General features: G+C 46.6%; 1 protein-coding gene across 2 annotated transcripts in view; it reads right to left on the bottom strand.

The window, feature by feature from the left end:
- Positions 1-1,245: 1,245 nt before the first annotated feature.
- atp10d (ATPase phospholipid transporting 10D) overlaps positions 1,246-15,084 on the bottom strand; it is a 52,161-nt gene continuing 38,322 nt past the window's right edge. Inside the window, exons 15-23 of one of the 2 annotated variants that reach the window (XM_086050267.1) lie at positions 8,695-8,879; positions 8,281-8,578; positions 8,101-8,177; positions 7,354-7,479; positions 6,819-7,019; positions 6,048-6,128; positions 5,654-5,758; positions 4,032-4,219; positions 1,246-1,848 (exon numbers count right to left, since the gene is read on the bottom strand). In XM_086050267.1, the coding sequence (XP_085906393.1) occupies positions 1,758-1,848; positions 4,032-4,219; positions 5,654-5,758; positions 6,048-6,128; positions 6,819-7,019; positions 7,354-7,479; positions 8,101-8,177; positions 8,281-8,578; positions 8,695-8,879 (1,352 nt within the window). In that variant the 3' untranslated portion in view covers positions 1,246-1,757. The remainder of the gene's footprint in view (positions 1,849-4,031; positions 4,220-5,653; positions 5,759-6,047; positions 6,129-6,818; positions 7,020-7,353; positions 7,480-8,100; positions 8,178-8,280; positions 8,579-8,694; positions 8,880-15,084) is intronic. The other variant, XM_086050268.1, reaches the window with a different exon arrangement.

Below are 15,084 nucleotides of genomic sequence, written 5' to 3'. Positions count from 1 at the left end.
ATAGAAGGAACGAGCGATAGGCGATTACTATTTGGTCCGGCCGGACAAAATGGCCGATAAACGGACAGCGGAAGGGTACCCGGCCTGTTGGCAGAAGGCGATAAACGGACCGCAAATTTTTAGTCAAATGCCCTGCTCTGTCAACAAACATGTATATAAAATTATATAATATTATTATGTATATAAAAGTGCCACAGTTACTGCACTTACTCAGATGGCCGTTCATTTGTTGCAGGAAATTGAAGGTAAAATCTTGGTTGGAACAATAGTCTTAGATTTGATTGCAGACCACGTCTCACACCTTGTCGAGTTTCGTTGCGCTTGCCTTGGTGCATTTTCACTTTGGCATGCCTCTTTTTGTGGTGGGTGCCCTATTTCAGTTTGTGTTTATACAGTGGCTCATCAAGGCGACTTGGAGGGTCGGTCTTGTAAGGTCATTGTTGGCCTTTTCCCACAGCCACAAGTCCCTCAACATTGTCAGATGCAGCTTTTTCCTCCGTGTGTGGTTTTGTGGTCCAGGACTCTGCTGCTGCCATTATAAGATCCATCCATTACCCGGAGAAAACCCACAGAGGCATAGAGAGAACATGCAAACGTCACACAGGAAGGCTGGAGCCCAGAATCGAACCCACAACATCTGCACTGTGAGGGGGATGTGCAAACCAGTAGGCCAGCGTGCCGCCTCATCATAAAAACACGAAGAGAAAATGCATTCAATGAGTGTCTGCCTTTGAACAGAACGTGAACAGTGTACATGCACAACTGAAATAAGCCATAAATGTTTTGCGCCAGTTCAGAGATCTTTGCCTGAAGTGGTAGTATGCAGTGCAGTGTTCTGGTCAAGTTTGTTCAACGTCCCAATTTCATTGGAATTGGGTTTGTACTTGGCATACAACATCAACCTTTATTACTTGATAAAAGGTTACACATGGACATTTACTCACAGTTTTTCAGGTTTTCCATGTAAACGACAGTTTGTTCATGTACTTAACATACAGACGTCCACTAATGCTAAGAAAACAAGTAATAACCAGAGTTTTGTGGGTATTCCATCCCACGGACGGAACCGTCCATTCGTCCGGCCCGAACGGACGCCCATTTTGGGGACGGAGGACGAGAATTTTTTTTTAGAAAGAACGGACTTAGCAAGGATGGAAGTGGGTTTTCATCCCTTTAATCGTCCCTACCTGGGTCAAGTACCGACGGACATGTTGGGTTCTTTTACAAAGAAAGACCACTGTTCGATACCATGGAGCCGGATTTATTAACTGCACAACACTTTTCATGTACGTTCCCTGTAGTAACATTGTACTCACAGGCATAGTCTGCTTTCTCGTGGTTCAACACATGTAATACCATGGATTACGCCATAGGACGCCCATTTCACTGATGACGGAAGGGTTCCCAGGTCACGGACAGAGGACGGATAGGCAAAATAGGGTAATGTGCCCATCTCTGCTAACTGACAGTCTTACCTAACGGACTGACCATTATAATTCGGTTCAATAATAACAGTAGTAACATCAACTACTCCTGGAAAGCTCATACCCAGGAAAAGAAAAACTGGAGCATATGAGGCAGAATGAATGGTACCACTGTCTTCAGTGCGAAAAAGTGATCTAGAAAATATTTGTCATTCTTTATGTTTTTGATGCAGACCAGTGTTATCGATTTTGTGCTGGGCTCCAGGCGGGGTGGCCATCACACTCTGGCTGCCTCTTAGCCACAGAGAGGTTTAAGTTTGAGTGCTGCATTCATCAGTGGTACTTCTCAGATTCTGCGTCCCTGTGAGATGTTTGTATCAGAGCAGGTAAGTGCATGGTGTTGTGAAGTGCCCGGAACAAAAGTCTGCAAAGGAAGCAAAATGCAAAAGATAGTGACAATGTTAGCGCTGGCATGAATAATAAAAGCACACCGACTTGAGAGCTAAAATTATTCATTTGATACTGTTTAGAGTCAAGCACTGTTGGTTGGTGCTAATGCACATTTCAAAGTGTTTGCTGAATGTCAAACAAACAAATCAAAAATACATTTCTGCAGTGTTTGGAAAAAAAAGAAAATTATTTCTAAAACTGCAAACTCCAAAGCAACATATACCCTTCCTCTTTTGTCCTTTTGATCTTTGATGAAAAATAAGTGCCAGTGCATAAATACAAATAACATCATGTATTTATTTCAGCATTCTGTTAAATTAGGCCTCTTTGACACACAATTAGATAGATGACTTTAGCTTGGCCATTTTGTCGCTGTGACCTTTCTCCTTGCTTGGCATTTATCTATGGCACTCTTGGCACCCATGCTACCGTAACTTGCAAACTACAAACGCACCAGATTAAAAGCCACAACAGCTAAATTTAGCCATAAGAACACATTGGCTGCTTTCTATTAACCCATTAAGGCCTAAAGCGCCTGGCTCAACAGCTCCCCAAAACTTAAGGGCTACTATAGAATCACCCTCTTAAACCTGAAGTTCTCCCAGACATTCAACACCTACAAAATAATTTATATATCAGCCCCTGTAGCCGATAGAAACATAATTCAAAAATAATTTGAGATCTTATATATGTAGCTTTCACACAGGCCAGAGTTTATTATTTACTGTTTCAATCGAAGATGTAAAAATTTGTCAGTGCGAGAAGTACTATTTTTAATTTTAAAAAATGGAGTGGTAATCTTCTATTCTGTTCCAAAAACTTCAATATTGTCATTGTCTACAAACATATGTCTTAACCATATATCATGTTCGACTGGTTCAAAGTCCACAACCGCGTCGTCTATATCGCTGCCGTTACTGCCGTTACTTATTTCAGACCTCCCGTAATCGACGGTGTCCGCCATTAGCCTACGGCTCGAAATAATTCCGAGACATGCTGCGCGCTATCGCGACACCGTCACGTCTATATTCTAATGCATTAAATTGTCTTAGAGAGTGAGAATTGGATTAAAAAAAAGAAACAGATGTATCCACTCTCCCAGCTTTAAAGGTTGAAAGACCTCCCGTGGAGGTTCTAGTGGGAGAAATGCGGCCCGCCCTTAATGGGTTAATAGCCGCGGATCTCCATGTTGTAACAAAGCAAAGAAAGAGGTTACGGATGGATTTGTTAAAAACTTTTATTTACCGTACACACCGGTAGACACTTCTCCCCTACTACATTACTACATATCGATATTCAGAGGTGGGCATTTTACTAAAGTTTGCCGGTCCGTCATCCGTCAGCAGACTGGGTACCCATCCGTCAATTTGTCTATTTTTCAACCCGAACTAAACTGTAATCGTCTGTCGGTCAGTCCCTCAGGTTATTTTAACCGCGCTTCAGTCAGTAAATGTCAAAAGTCCGCCGTGAGTTTGTGACGAAACTACCTGTAAAACTATTGACACCTTGGAGCTCGACGGTAAAAATTCATAAATAATCCACGTCTTATTTAAAGCCGCAGGGTTCAAAGCATGGGGAAAAAAAGTAGCGGCTTATAGTCCAGAAAATACGTTAGTTGAATCCAGTTAAGACTGTGAAGTCACACAGGCTAGGAAAAGTCACCCTCCTACTTTGGCGTGGCAAGATAGTAAAAGTACAATCAACTATTTAGGCTAGACTAGACTTTCTTCAGAATCAGTCAGAAAAAGCTTCCACGGCCGCATGTCGATCTTTCTGGAATTTCTTAAATTGTCCAACTGAGAATATGCAGTCTCTTGGTAATCAATGTTAGTATAAGTGAGCATTAAAGATAAATGGACTGGCAAAAGTTCACCCAAGTACTTTTCAATCTTTCATCCACTACGCACGCACAGTGGAGGTGAAGGGTTTGGGAGCTGCCAATGGATCCCCCTTCTATCCCAATAAACTGAGTCAACCGATGTGAAATATCTGGTTTGAATCACAGTGATGCTTACCTTTTGACCATTTGTTTTATTTTTACATTTTTATTTTTGTCAGTTGTTGTAATTCAATTTATTCCTGAAATAAAGGTATTATCATGCAACAACTTTTTAAAGGAGAGAAAGAAAAAGCAAAGGAAGTATTTTGTGTTTATACCTGGGTATCAGTGCTGTTATAGTAGTGAGCGCACAGATGATGTAAAAGAGAGGATGGGACATTTGCAACATCTCTACACCGACAGGGTTGGTAGGGGGACTGCAGGTCAGACAGCAAACGCTAAAGAGCAGCACGAAACCAAAGTACGACCCGGCACTGACCACTAACACAAAAACATGAATCCATGTCTGCAAAACAACACAAAGGATAAGACAGGTTCTTCACTTAGCTCTCACAGAATGAGAAATGTACACAATGACCACAGTTTATGGCTTTCTAGAAAATCATTTATTAATGAAAATCATGTGCAAGGCTTGAAATAATTTTTTTTTCTATTTGTGGAGCAGTTTTGCAAATCAATGACTTATTTTGAGGTGCGACTCTAACTTTGTGGATCAATTTTTTTTTACCGCAGTTCGATCCCAAGAACTGAAGCAAGGGATTTAACAATAAAAGTATGTCAATATAATGAAAGTTTTTTTTTTTTTTTTTTTAAAGGGAATCAGCATTTTTATTTCTTAAATTCACATTGTTTATAGCAGCAAACTTTATTTTCTTGTCTAGAAGCAAAGCTACATTGATTACAGCTCTGCTGTAAATGTAATTTTGAGAACATTTATTGTGCAGACCTCAAAAGTTAAAACTCAGGACTCTATTGTGAAATCAAAACAAATAACATCACTGATAAATTCAAAATATTTCATACTATATTAATCGACTTAACATTAGGCCATTTGTCATGGCTGCACGGATGTATATATATGAATGCTTTGAGAGTCTCTAATTAATCCATACAGGGATTCGAGTGTAAACACACGCTGATATCAGTGTTTCCAGCAAAAAATAACAGACATTGTCATTAACAGTTGCAACATTAGATGGTCAACTGGCTTCGGTCACGTGGGGCCATCCGCCCGTGTCTGTGATGGAAGTTAATTCATTTCTGGTTCCGGTTCAATTTAGCGTGTGTATATTTCTCTTGCTATTTTGCTGTTGAAAGTTGGATGTCCTCCGTTTTAACATGGTTCCAGACAGACGTCTGTGTCAGTAATGTTAATTTGCGGTGTTAAATGCACTAGCCGTGTCATTCTTAGTTAGCGTAGCAATTAGCACGGCTCTCCATCTTTTCTCGTTATCCCATTAAGTGTATCGGCGCGTTCGGAAATACGCTTGGAGCGTGCACTGGTTCACTGCGACCATTCAGAAATTCAGTGCATTGCTCAAATTTGCTGTTGGGAAATTCAGAGTATACCAAAAAAAGAAGTGCCACTGCATACACTAGGCGCTCCGACTGGAGACATGGTGCGCCAGTGCATCAAGTAGCACGGATGGGAGCAGTTCAGGCATGAGGTGCTGATTGGTTTAGAACTAAGGCTGCGTTCAGAAATTACTGGGAACGGCGCGCACTGATGAACCTGTTGCTAGCTAGCTGCTTCTGCATAAGTAGCACAGAGCTTCCCTCAACCTCCGGACTACCTGCGTACGTTATGTGAGTATGTATTAATGAGGCGCAAATATTAATATTGTTGCAAAAACAGCGATGCGAAACCGCGTATTTCAAGCCTTGCATGTGTACGAACATAATGAACTGCTGCAGTTTTAAATATAAGAATGTGTCTGACCAGAGTATGACTCTCTGTGATTTGGTGAAGGAGGACGGTGAGGAGAGCTGAAGCGTTGATTGGTGAGCCAAAGGACAGTTCTCCGATGTCTGATCCAACGTAAGCCTGATAGACACAAGGCGACATCTTATGAATTACATTATAGCATAACACTCTGATTTACAAAAAAAATAATAATCAAAAGTTAAATATAATCAAGGTCTCTGGAAAGATACGTTTATTACTGAGTAGTCATTTTGATAATGAGCAATGTATTACGTAGTTTCTGCATTTATGTGGGTGTCCAAGGCTCCTTTGTTATCTGAATATTTGCAGCACAAATAGAAGTCTGATGACATTCAATTCAATTCAATTCAACAGGAAGATCGACTTACTTTATGTGCAGTGTACTTACAAAATAAGGCACAAAAAAGCAAACAAGACTTTGGTAAAAGGCATCCAGGACTGTCAACCAGAAGACAAATGGAGCAGAGGCCTGAGGAGAAAAAAAGTTGATTTGTCAGGAAATGTGATCAGCCATCACTGAGTTTTCTCCTTAAAGTGGGAAATCAACCCCCAAATATTTTTTTCAAAAATGTGTTCCCAGCAGGCCCACTCGTTGAAACACGGCATTCTGATTAATATTGCGTTTGTGGAATATGAGTTAAGAAGCAAAATCCACCTGTTTTTAGCCATCTAAGGGGGCGGCCATTTTTTCACTTTCGTCAACTGAAAATGACATCACAACTGCTCAGGGCTCGGGTAACGACCAATCTTGGCTCAGCTTAAAAAAACAAAACAGGTAAGCCGTGATTGGTCGTGACCTGAGCCCTGAGCAGTTGTCTTCATCATTTTCAGTTGACAGAAGTGATGGCTAAAACGGGTGGATTAACTCTTATTCCACAAACGCAATATTTATCAGAATGCGTTGTTTCAACTCGTGAGCTTGCATAGAACATATTCTTGAAAAAAAACATCTTCGGGTTGACTTCCACTTTAAGGGTAGAAAGACGCAACAATGCTCTCGGCTCTAGTCGTAGAAATGCGGTTATGTGCTCCCGGCCTTAAAGGGTTAACAAGGGAGCATAAGCCCCTTAACTTGTAGGAGTTCAGGGAATACAATGTTTCTAAATGATAAGATAAACTGGACCTACGTTAAATTTATATGTGTGTATTTGTCTGGCACCTCAGAGGGATGTGCAGCCTGGTAAAGCTCAGACACTTGCATCAAATGCTCAGCAGGTATATCTTTGTCCAGGATGCCGTAGATGAGAGGAGGAACGGAGGTGAAGAACAGGTTGAAGAAGATCAGAACCCAGGAGTTGGTCATGACGCTCCCGGAGAAACCGCAGAAGAACTGATACCAAAACAACAGGTTTACATACATCTGAAAGACAAAGCAAAATTTATTTTATCCCGGTTTTATGGATTTTTCTCCCACATTCTTGTTTTTGATTGGTTTCAAGATGAATTCTGGATACTTCCATTGTTGGCAAATTCTGAAATATGGGCAAAATTAGAAGCTGACAAGCTGTCACAGACTACAGTTAACAACATGTACTGTACACAAATTTTGTTAAAAAAAATTGGGACTACCCATTCACATTTATCTAATTGGCTAGCTTTCAACAACCAAATGTAAAACTAAACCAACTACTTTCCACAGACCAGCTAGAATTTGTTTGTTTATAAACAACAACAACAACAACCACAAAACTCACCACATTCTTGTAGATAAAATATAATATCATGTTTGCAAGACGAGAGAAACACCAGTGGCCATGGACCAGCAACAGCTTACGAAGGTGCTTGAACCTGGAAATGGCAAAGTCACTGGACATCACAGCCTGCAGTGCAAACACAAAAACATGGGGAATTACTATACCTTATATAGCACAATAAAATAAGCTAATGAAGAACACATTTCAAAATATATATATTTGCTTTCATGTTGCATGAATAAGTGTCAGGTTCACACCAAGTGAGACATTAGTAAAGAACGTGCAAAATGAGGAGAGAAGACACTCAACATCATATTGTCATTTTACTTGCGCAAGGAGCGCGAAGGGAACTACTGCAACAGTTCCTAGCAACCCTCTGATAAGCACCTCCGCCTCCTCGCTTTTATTTTCTTAGGAGTCCCTGATAACAAAGGTGTCCCAACTCTAAGGGAAACCGGGGCGAAAACAGTTGAGACATTCTGAGTTTGGTGTGTGTGCGAGTCATCATTATGCATGTCTGAAAGCAATAAGGCACGCAAAGGAAGCTGGGCCTAGATCTGAATAAGGCTAAAGATGAACATCTATTCCTACAAGGCTAGATTAGAATGAGGCTAACGTCTAGACTACAACAAGGCTAAGGCCAGTCATCAAACTTGTTCTATTCTGCATAATTCAAATGTGGGACAACAAGCATAATAACATTCTAATTATTACACATTATTCTTACAATAAGTTAGTCCAAATTACCTGCATGCCGTCCTGACCAGATATCCCAATGCCCACATCTGCCACCTGGATCATGCTCACATCATTGGCTCCATCACCTACAAGGACAAAGCGTGTTTAATGTGATCAATGATGAACCATATATATTGGTGCCTTTGAGAACCATTTCAATTTCTCTGAGAGATAAAAGGTTGTGTTTACCCACTGCCAGGGTCATGACTTTGAGCTGGTCCCGGATCAACCGCACCACTTGGCTCTTTTGCAGCGGAGTGGAACGACAGCAGATGACAGCTTTGCAGGAATGGCTTAACTCCAGAAAGCAGCTTGAGTGGTCCTTAAGTGTCCAGTCAAGTGTCCGGCCATCTATGACCAAAATGAAGCCGACCTTGCTGCCTGAAGACAATCCTCCATGATCCTCTGCAGTCGTTTTTTTACTCATTCGCTCTTCACTGCGCTGCACTTCTAATTTGAGGTGCTCAAGCAATGCAGCACAATCATCCTAAAGGACAAAGAAAGCACAGATCTGATGACAAATAATTAGTTGGACCTGTGTTGCAAAGGCTATGCAAAACCAAAATTCTTAATGTAGAGAAGTTCCATCCTGCAGCTCCTGACCTTGCTTTCACAGTTGACAGTCAGAAGTTGGTCATTAGGATGGATGAATTTACAAGCGTAGGCGATGTTGACAGCTGTCTCTTGTTTGTCTCCAGTGAGGACCCAAACTTTGATCCCTGCCCTCTGAAGGGATTCAATTGTCTCTGGCACATCTTCCTGCAGTCTGTCTACAATTCCTGTGGTACCTGAAAATGTAGAAAGGCATGTGTCCATATACTTGTAAACAATGACATAACTGATGAGACATGGGACATTAGTTTCAAAATTAGCCATTAACAGTGTCCAATCTGAAGTCCACATACCCAGATGTTAAGATAAATTATACTTATTCAGGGTCCAACATTAAGCCTTTTTGGGTGGTGGCCCGACCAAGTTGTGGTGGCCTTGCCATAACCGGCACTTGCCCTGATTTCAAACAATACTTAACTGAGTGCATAATTAAATATGTGGGCCCAATGGCGCCACCAGGGGGTGGCCAGAGGTGGCCACTGCACCCTCTATAAATTTACTGGCGAGTAGAGATTGTAATAGCATCAGTTTATGCATTTCATTCCAAATGCAAAGTCGGCCAGGCAAGCTGCTCTTGATCTTGATCTTGATCTTCCAACACTCTCAGCAGCCCGCTCCTTTCCTCGGCTGCTGTTATGCACTCCAATGGCAAAATATGTGTGCGTGAACGCCGCTTGCACTCAAAAGGAGTTAAGAGAGAAGATGGAGAAGACTACAAGAAAGTAACTAAGTCGAAATATTCTTTAGTAAAGTGTGAGGGGATGTATGTGTCGTACCGTGTGCTTTTTAAGTGCTAAATAACAAGTGGGCATTTTACCAAATTTTGATGGTCCGTCCTTCGTCATCCGTAAGCGGACTGGGTACCCATCCGTCGTTTGTCAGTCCGTCATTTTTGAGATGAACCAAATTGTAATGGTCAGTCCGTCAGGTAAGTCTGTCAGTTAGTGCATCAGATGTTCATCGGTCTGTCAGTCCATCCGTCCCACCACCCACACCCCAAAATATATGTCAGCACAACGGGCATCCATCAGAGACGGTGCGTCACTGATGGACGCGGTTCGCGATGATTACTCTGATGGACGAAAATCCACTTCCGTCAGTGTTCAGCTCATTTTAAAAAAGTTCCATCAGTCGCCAAGAAAAAAGGTGTCTGAACAGTGACGGAGTGACGAACTGGTCTGTTAGTCTGACGGAATGCCCACCGCTGCAAAATAGTGCTATTACAGCATCTGTTAGAGCAGCTTTTTCACGATTTTTTGATATGTATAACTGAGTTACATAGCTAAAATTAGCTACTGCCTGTGTATTGTCGTTGCCCTGTGCAAAACTCTTATGTCCATTTTGTACATTTTTAATGTTTTTTTTCTGTTAATGGGGTTTCAGCGTTTCAGACATCTCATTAACGTGAAAATTAAAAAGAAAAGACAAAATTGATCATACGTGTTTTTCACAGGTCAGCAACAATATGTTGTCAGTCATTTTCAGACAATGAAGACAAAGTCCACATACATATTGTGGCGCTCACGAGTCAGAGAGAGGTATAGAGCACTTTTTATCTATGCAAGCAGTAGAACGGCTTACAACTAACTCACACAATGACAGGTGCAGGGAAGTCACCACTCGACACATCATGCACAGTCACGGTGCAACAGCAATAACGAAGCTATCGCGGGGCAACGAACGGAGCTGTACTCCTGAAAACAATGGGACAGTACAAACAAAACCCGAGGCAACAGACACACTCGCCCAATCAAGCTGTCATCCACACGATGCTGATCCGCATAGCATCACGCGGATCTGCAAAGCATGCTGGGAGGTTGACGCGCTCCCGGCGTCGCTACACAGCCCCCACCTAGCTGGTTAGCTGTCCTCAGCAACCACAGCGTCCATTACGTAGTCCCGTAAATAGGCAGGGGGTCGGTGATGACGCCAAGTCCATCGGGGTGGACCCCCAGTAGGGGGGAACTGGTGTTCTTCTGTCTGTTCCTCGACCATGGCCTCCACCTCTGGGGAGGCTCACGGTCGATAGGGGGCGAGCCACGGTGGAGGACCACCACCCGGTTCCTGCTCAGAAGTCGCACCCGATACACCACATCAGACAATTTCTCGATGATGGTGCACAGCCCCATCCAGTTCTCATGAGCTTGGGAGATAAACGCCTCCGTCTCACCGGGCTGTAGACCCAAACTTGTGCTCCCACGTCCAGGTCTTTCCCTCTGCAGCGAGCGTCATACGCCCTCTTCTGACGACAGCCGGCTTGGCCCAGAGTCTGTCGGGCTACCTCATGCACCTCCCGCAGTCGGTCCCGCAGCTGGCCATAGTAGTCCATGCCAGCCTCGCCCTCCACCTCCGGTTCAGGAGGAGGACCGAACACTAGGTCAACAGGGGTTTGAAGCTCTCGTCCAAACAAGAGGGCTGCCGGGGTGCATCTTGTTGACTCTTGGACCGCCGTCCGGTACGCTCCCAAGACCAAGGGCAAATGCAGGTCCCAATCACGTTGCTGGCGGCTGGTCACGATGGCGAGTTGGGTGGCCAGAGTGCGGTTGAACCGTTCCGCCAAGCCATCACTCTGCGGGTGCAGTGGCGTGGTGAGGGTCTTCCTGATGCTGAGTCTCTTGCAGACCTCGCCAAAGACCTTGGCCTCGAAGTTCCGCCCCTGATCGCTATGCAATTCCTCTGGAGCACCAAACCGGCAGAACATCTCGTTCACCAAATGTTCAGCAGTAGTAGTTGCACTTTGGTCAGGAACGGCATAAGCTTCGGGCCACTTGGTGAAGTAATCCATTGCCACCAGGACGTAGCGGTTCCCCCGATCCGTGATTGGAAAGGGGCCCAGGATGTCAACGGCCACACGCTCCATGGGTGCTCCAACCTGATACTGCTGTAGGGGGGCGTGTGAGCGCTGTGTCGGACCCTTCTGTGCTGTACAGGTGTCACAACGATGCACGTGTATCTCCACGTCTTGGCGACACCCTGGCCAATAGAAACGGCAACGGAGACGCAGCAGAGTCTTTGTGACGAGTTCCAACCGAGCCGTGGACAAGCCGAAGCACTTGTGCCCTCAAGTCACGCGGTACCAGGAGATGGTGGACGTCCCGAGTGCCGGACGGGTTCCTCCAACGGCGGTAGAGGAGCTGGTCGTGAACGACAAGGCTGGTCCACTGCGAGTGGAGTGCCTTAGTCTCTTGGTCGAGCATGGAGATGGCTGCCCATGCTGGTCGTTGGCCAGCTGTCAGCCATCCTCGGACACGGCCGAGGACATGGTCTGCCTCTTGTGCACGTCTTACCTCCACCAAGTCAACTTCTGCCATGTCCGGGACCACTGTTAGCACTTCATGGTTGGTGGTGGCTTCTCAAAGGGCTGCGGCCACCGCGGACACCGGTTCTGCTTCTTCCTGACGTTGACAGTGTCGACAGTCGGTGCAAGGCCGTCGAGACAGGGCATCAGTGTTGGTGTGCTGGCGTCCCGGCCGATGTTGGACTTGGAAGTCATAGTCCTGCAACGTCTCCATCCATCGAGCCAGCTGCCCTTCAGGTTCTCGGAAGTTCAGCAGCCAGGTGAGTGAGGCATGGTCGGTGCGCAGGAGGAATTTTTGACCGTAAAGATATGGTCGGAACCGGCGGAATGGCAAAACAACAGCCAGCAATTCTCGTCGCTTGACACAGTAGTTCCGCTCGAGCCGGCTGAGAGCACGACTGTAGTAAGCCCCAACTTGCTCACCATGCTCTCCTTCTTGGGACAGCACCGCTCCCACGCCCACGTTGCTGGCGTCGGTGTCCACGATGAATGGCCGCTGGAGGTCAGGGTAGGCCAACACTGGAGCCCCAATTAATGCTGTCTTGTGTCGAACGAAGGCGCGTTCACATGTGGCCCGTTTGTGTCAGTCTGTGAAGGGGGGTGGCAATGGTGGCAAAGTCCCGAATGAATCGGCGGTAGTAGGACGCCAAGCCCAGGAAGCTGCGCAGCTCGCTGATGTTCTCCGGTACCGGCCATTCCTTCACGGCCGCTGTTTTTGCTGGGTCGGTGGCCACCCCTGTTGCATTGATGACATGCCCAAGAATGCAGTCTCTCGCCTGAACAGGTGGCATTTCTTGGGGTGGAGACGAAGCCCAGCTTGTCGGATGGCGCTGAACACCTCCTGCAGGTTCTCCAGTGCGCCCGAAAGGTTCGCCGCATGGACCAAGAGATCATCCAGGTAGACGACACAGCGGTTGTGTGGAATGTCAGCGAGGACTCTTTCCATCAAGCGTTCAAAGGTGGCGGGAGCATTGCATAGTCCAAATGGCATCACCTTGAACTGCCATAATCTTTGACCCAAGGAAAATGCAGTCTTTGGTCACGCCTCTGGGGACAGTTCCACCTGCCAGTACCCACTTCGCAGGTCGAGAGAACTGAACCAGGAAGGCCCGGAGATGCAGTCCAGAGTGTCATCAATGCGGGGAAGAGGATAGGAGTCCTTGCGTGTGACTCCATTGAGCCGCCGGTAGTCCACACAGAACCGCCAGGTGCCATCTTTTTTCCTGACTAGGACCACCGGAGCGGCCCACGGGCTGGACGAAGGCTCTATTATCCCTGTCTTCCAGCATCTCTTTGATTTGTTTCTCTGCAGCGGCCCGCTTGGCAAAGGGGAGGCGCCGAGGCCGCAGGCGAATGGGGGCTGCATTTCCGGTGTCAATCTCATGCTGGACCAGGCTGGTGTGCGTGCAATCTTGGTCTTTCGCGGCAAAGATGTCCGTGAAGCAGTCTAGCAATCTTCGTAACTGGCACTTTTGGTCCGTATCCAACCCTTCGTAGCTTCGTTGGTACAGCTCATTGATGGCTTCTATCGTCTCAGGGGAAGGGGCTTGTGAACCTTGCGCTGTGGTCTTTGGGACAGCACACCCGCCTGGCGTCAGTTGCACAGATGTGGACTGTAATTCCTCCCCACCAGCGGTGTGCAGGGGGACCACCACAGAGCCCAGTTGTAGCATAGATCCCGGTACGTCCACCACCGCCTTCCATTTGGACAGCAAGTCCAACCCTATAATACAGGGGTCCTGAATTTGAGCCAACTAGAACTTGTGATCCACTTGCTGTCCGGCCACCATCACAGTGAGAGTCTTTGTGCCCCTCATTTTGGCTCTTGTACCGGTCACAGTAGTGATGTGAAGATTGGTGGACCTCCATCCTCGCGGTCGCGGGCCCTTCGTGTTGGGTAGAGTACCTGGGCGGATGAGGGAAATGGTGGACCCTGTGTCCACCAAGGCCTTGTACTGTCTCCCGTTGATGTCACAGTACAAGTATAGCCCACACGCTGGGCCAAGGCGGCCTGGGTGCAACAGTGAATGTGGGTTTGTGTGGGAGGAGTTAATGGGTGGCAGTTCTCCCTCTGTGCCACCCTTGCCTAGTTTAACTCCTCAAGAGCAGAACACTTCAGGGCTGGGGCTGGGCAGTGGCGTGCCAAATGTCCTGGTTCTCCACAGCGAAAGCATCCAGCTGGTCGACTGTGTCCCTCCTTTCTACCTGACCCCTTCTGACGTCGCCGCAGCTGGCGTTGAGGTGTGGCTGACACTTGGCAAACGGCCTCATCGTCATCGCCCTCGCTGTCTTCTTGCTCCGCGCTGCTCTCTAGCTCCGTGCGGCGGGCCCGGTGTCTTGGCCCACTATCTCCCCCGCTGTCACAAAGGATGTGCTCGACACGTTCGGCCTCACTCAGGGCAATTGGCAATGTCTTTGGGGCGTGCAGGCGAACGTGCTGCTTGAGTTGCTGTGGTCGAAGGCCCCGAATAAAAGCTTGCAGGGCCAATTCCTCTTGCGCCTCATGACTGAATGTGCTGTAACCCTGTCGCGCATGAAGCTGGAGATCTGCGGCATAGGTGCCCAAGCTCTCATTTGTCCTCCGGTGTCGATTGGATAACTTATCCCTGGCGTCATCAGCATAGTTGCAGTGTCCAAAGCGCCGTAGCAGGGCCCCCTCGAGCGCTTGCCAGTTAAGCTGCTCGTGTGACTGAAGGTCGGTGAGGATCTGCAGTGCCCTGCCTTCCAACGCGAGGGCAACTTGGACCGTCGTCTCTTCTGCTGACCATCCACTGAAGCGTGCTGCCATTTGGACCTGAATAAGGTACGTCTCCGGCGACCCCTCCCCATTGTAGCGTGGCAACTTGGTCATCGCTCTCAAACTCTGCCTTTCCATGACTTCAGTCGTAGTCGTAATGTCGCTAGTTACGCTGTTCTCTTGGTGTGGAGGGTCGCTCATGACCTCTTCGGAGCGCCCCCTGTGGTTGTAACCTGCTTGCTTGTCTCCTCTTCCGCTCTCCGTTCCAAGGAGCGTCGCGGGGGGTCGGTGCTTGTCTCCTCTTTCGCTCTCCGTTCCAAGGAGCGTCGCGGGGGGAACCGACCAA

Source organism: Filicampus tigris, chromosome 13, assembly GCF_054856515.1.
Source record: "Filicampus tigris isolate MCC_2025a chromosome 13, RoL_Ftig_1.0, whole genome shotgun sequence".
NCBI classification, from domain to species: domain Eukaryota; kingdom Metazoa; phylum Chordata; class Actinopteri; order Syngnathiformes; family Syngnathidae; genus Filicampus; species Filicampus tigris.
The sequence above is the reverse complement of the archived record's forward strand: the minus strand, read 5'-3'. Positions and strand labels throughout refer to the sequence as shown.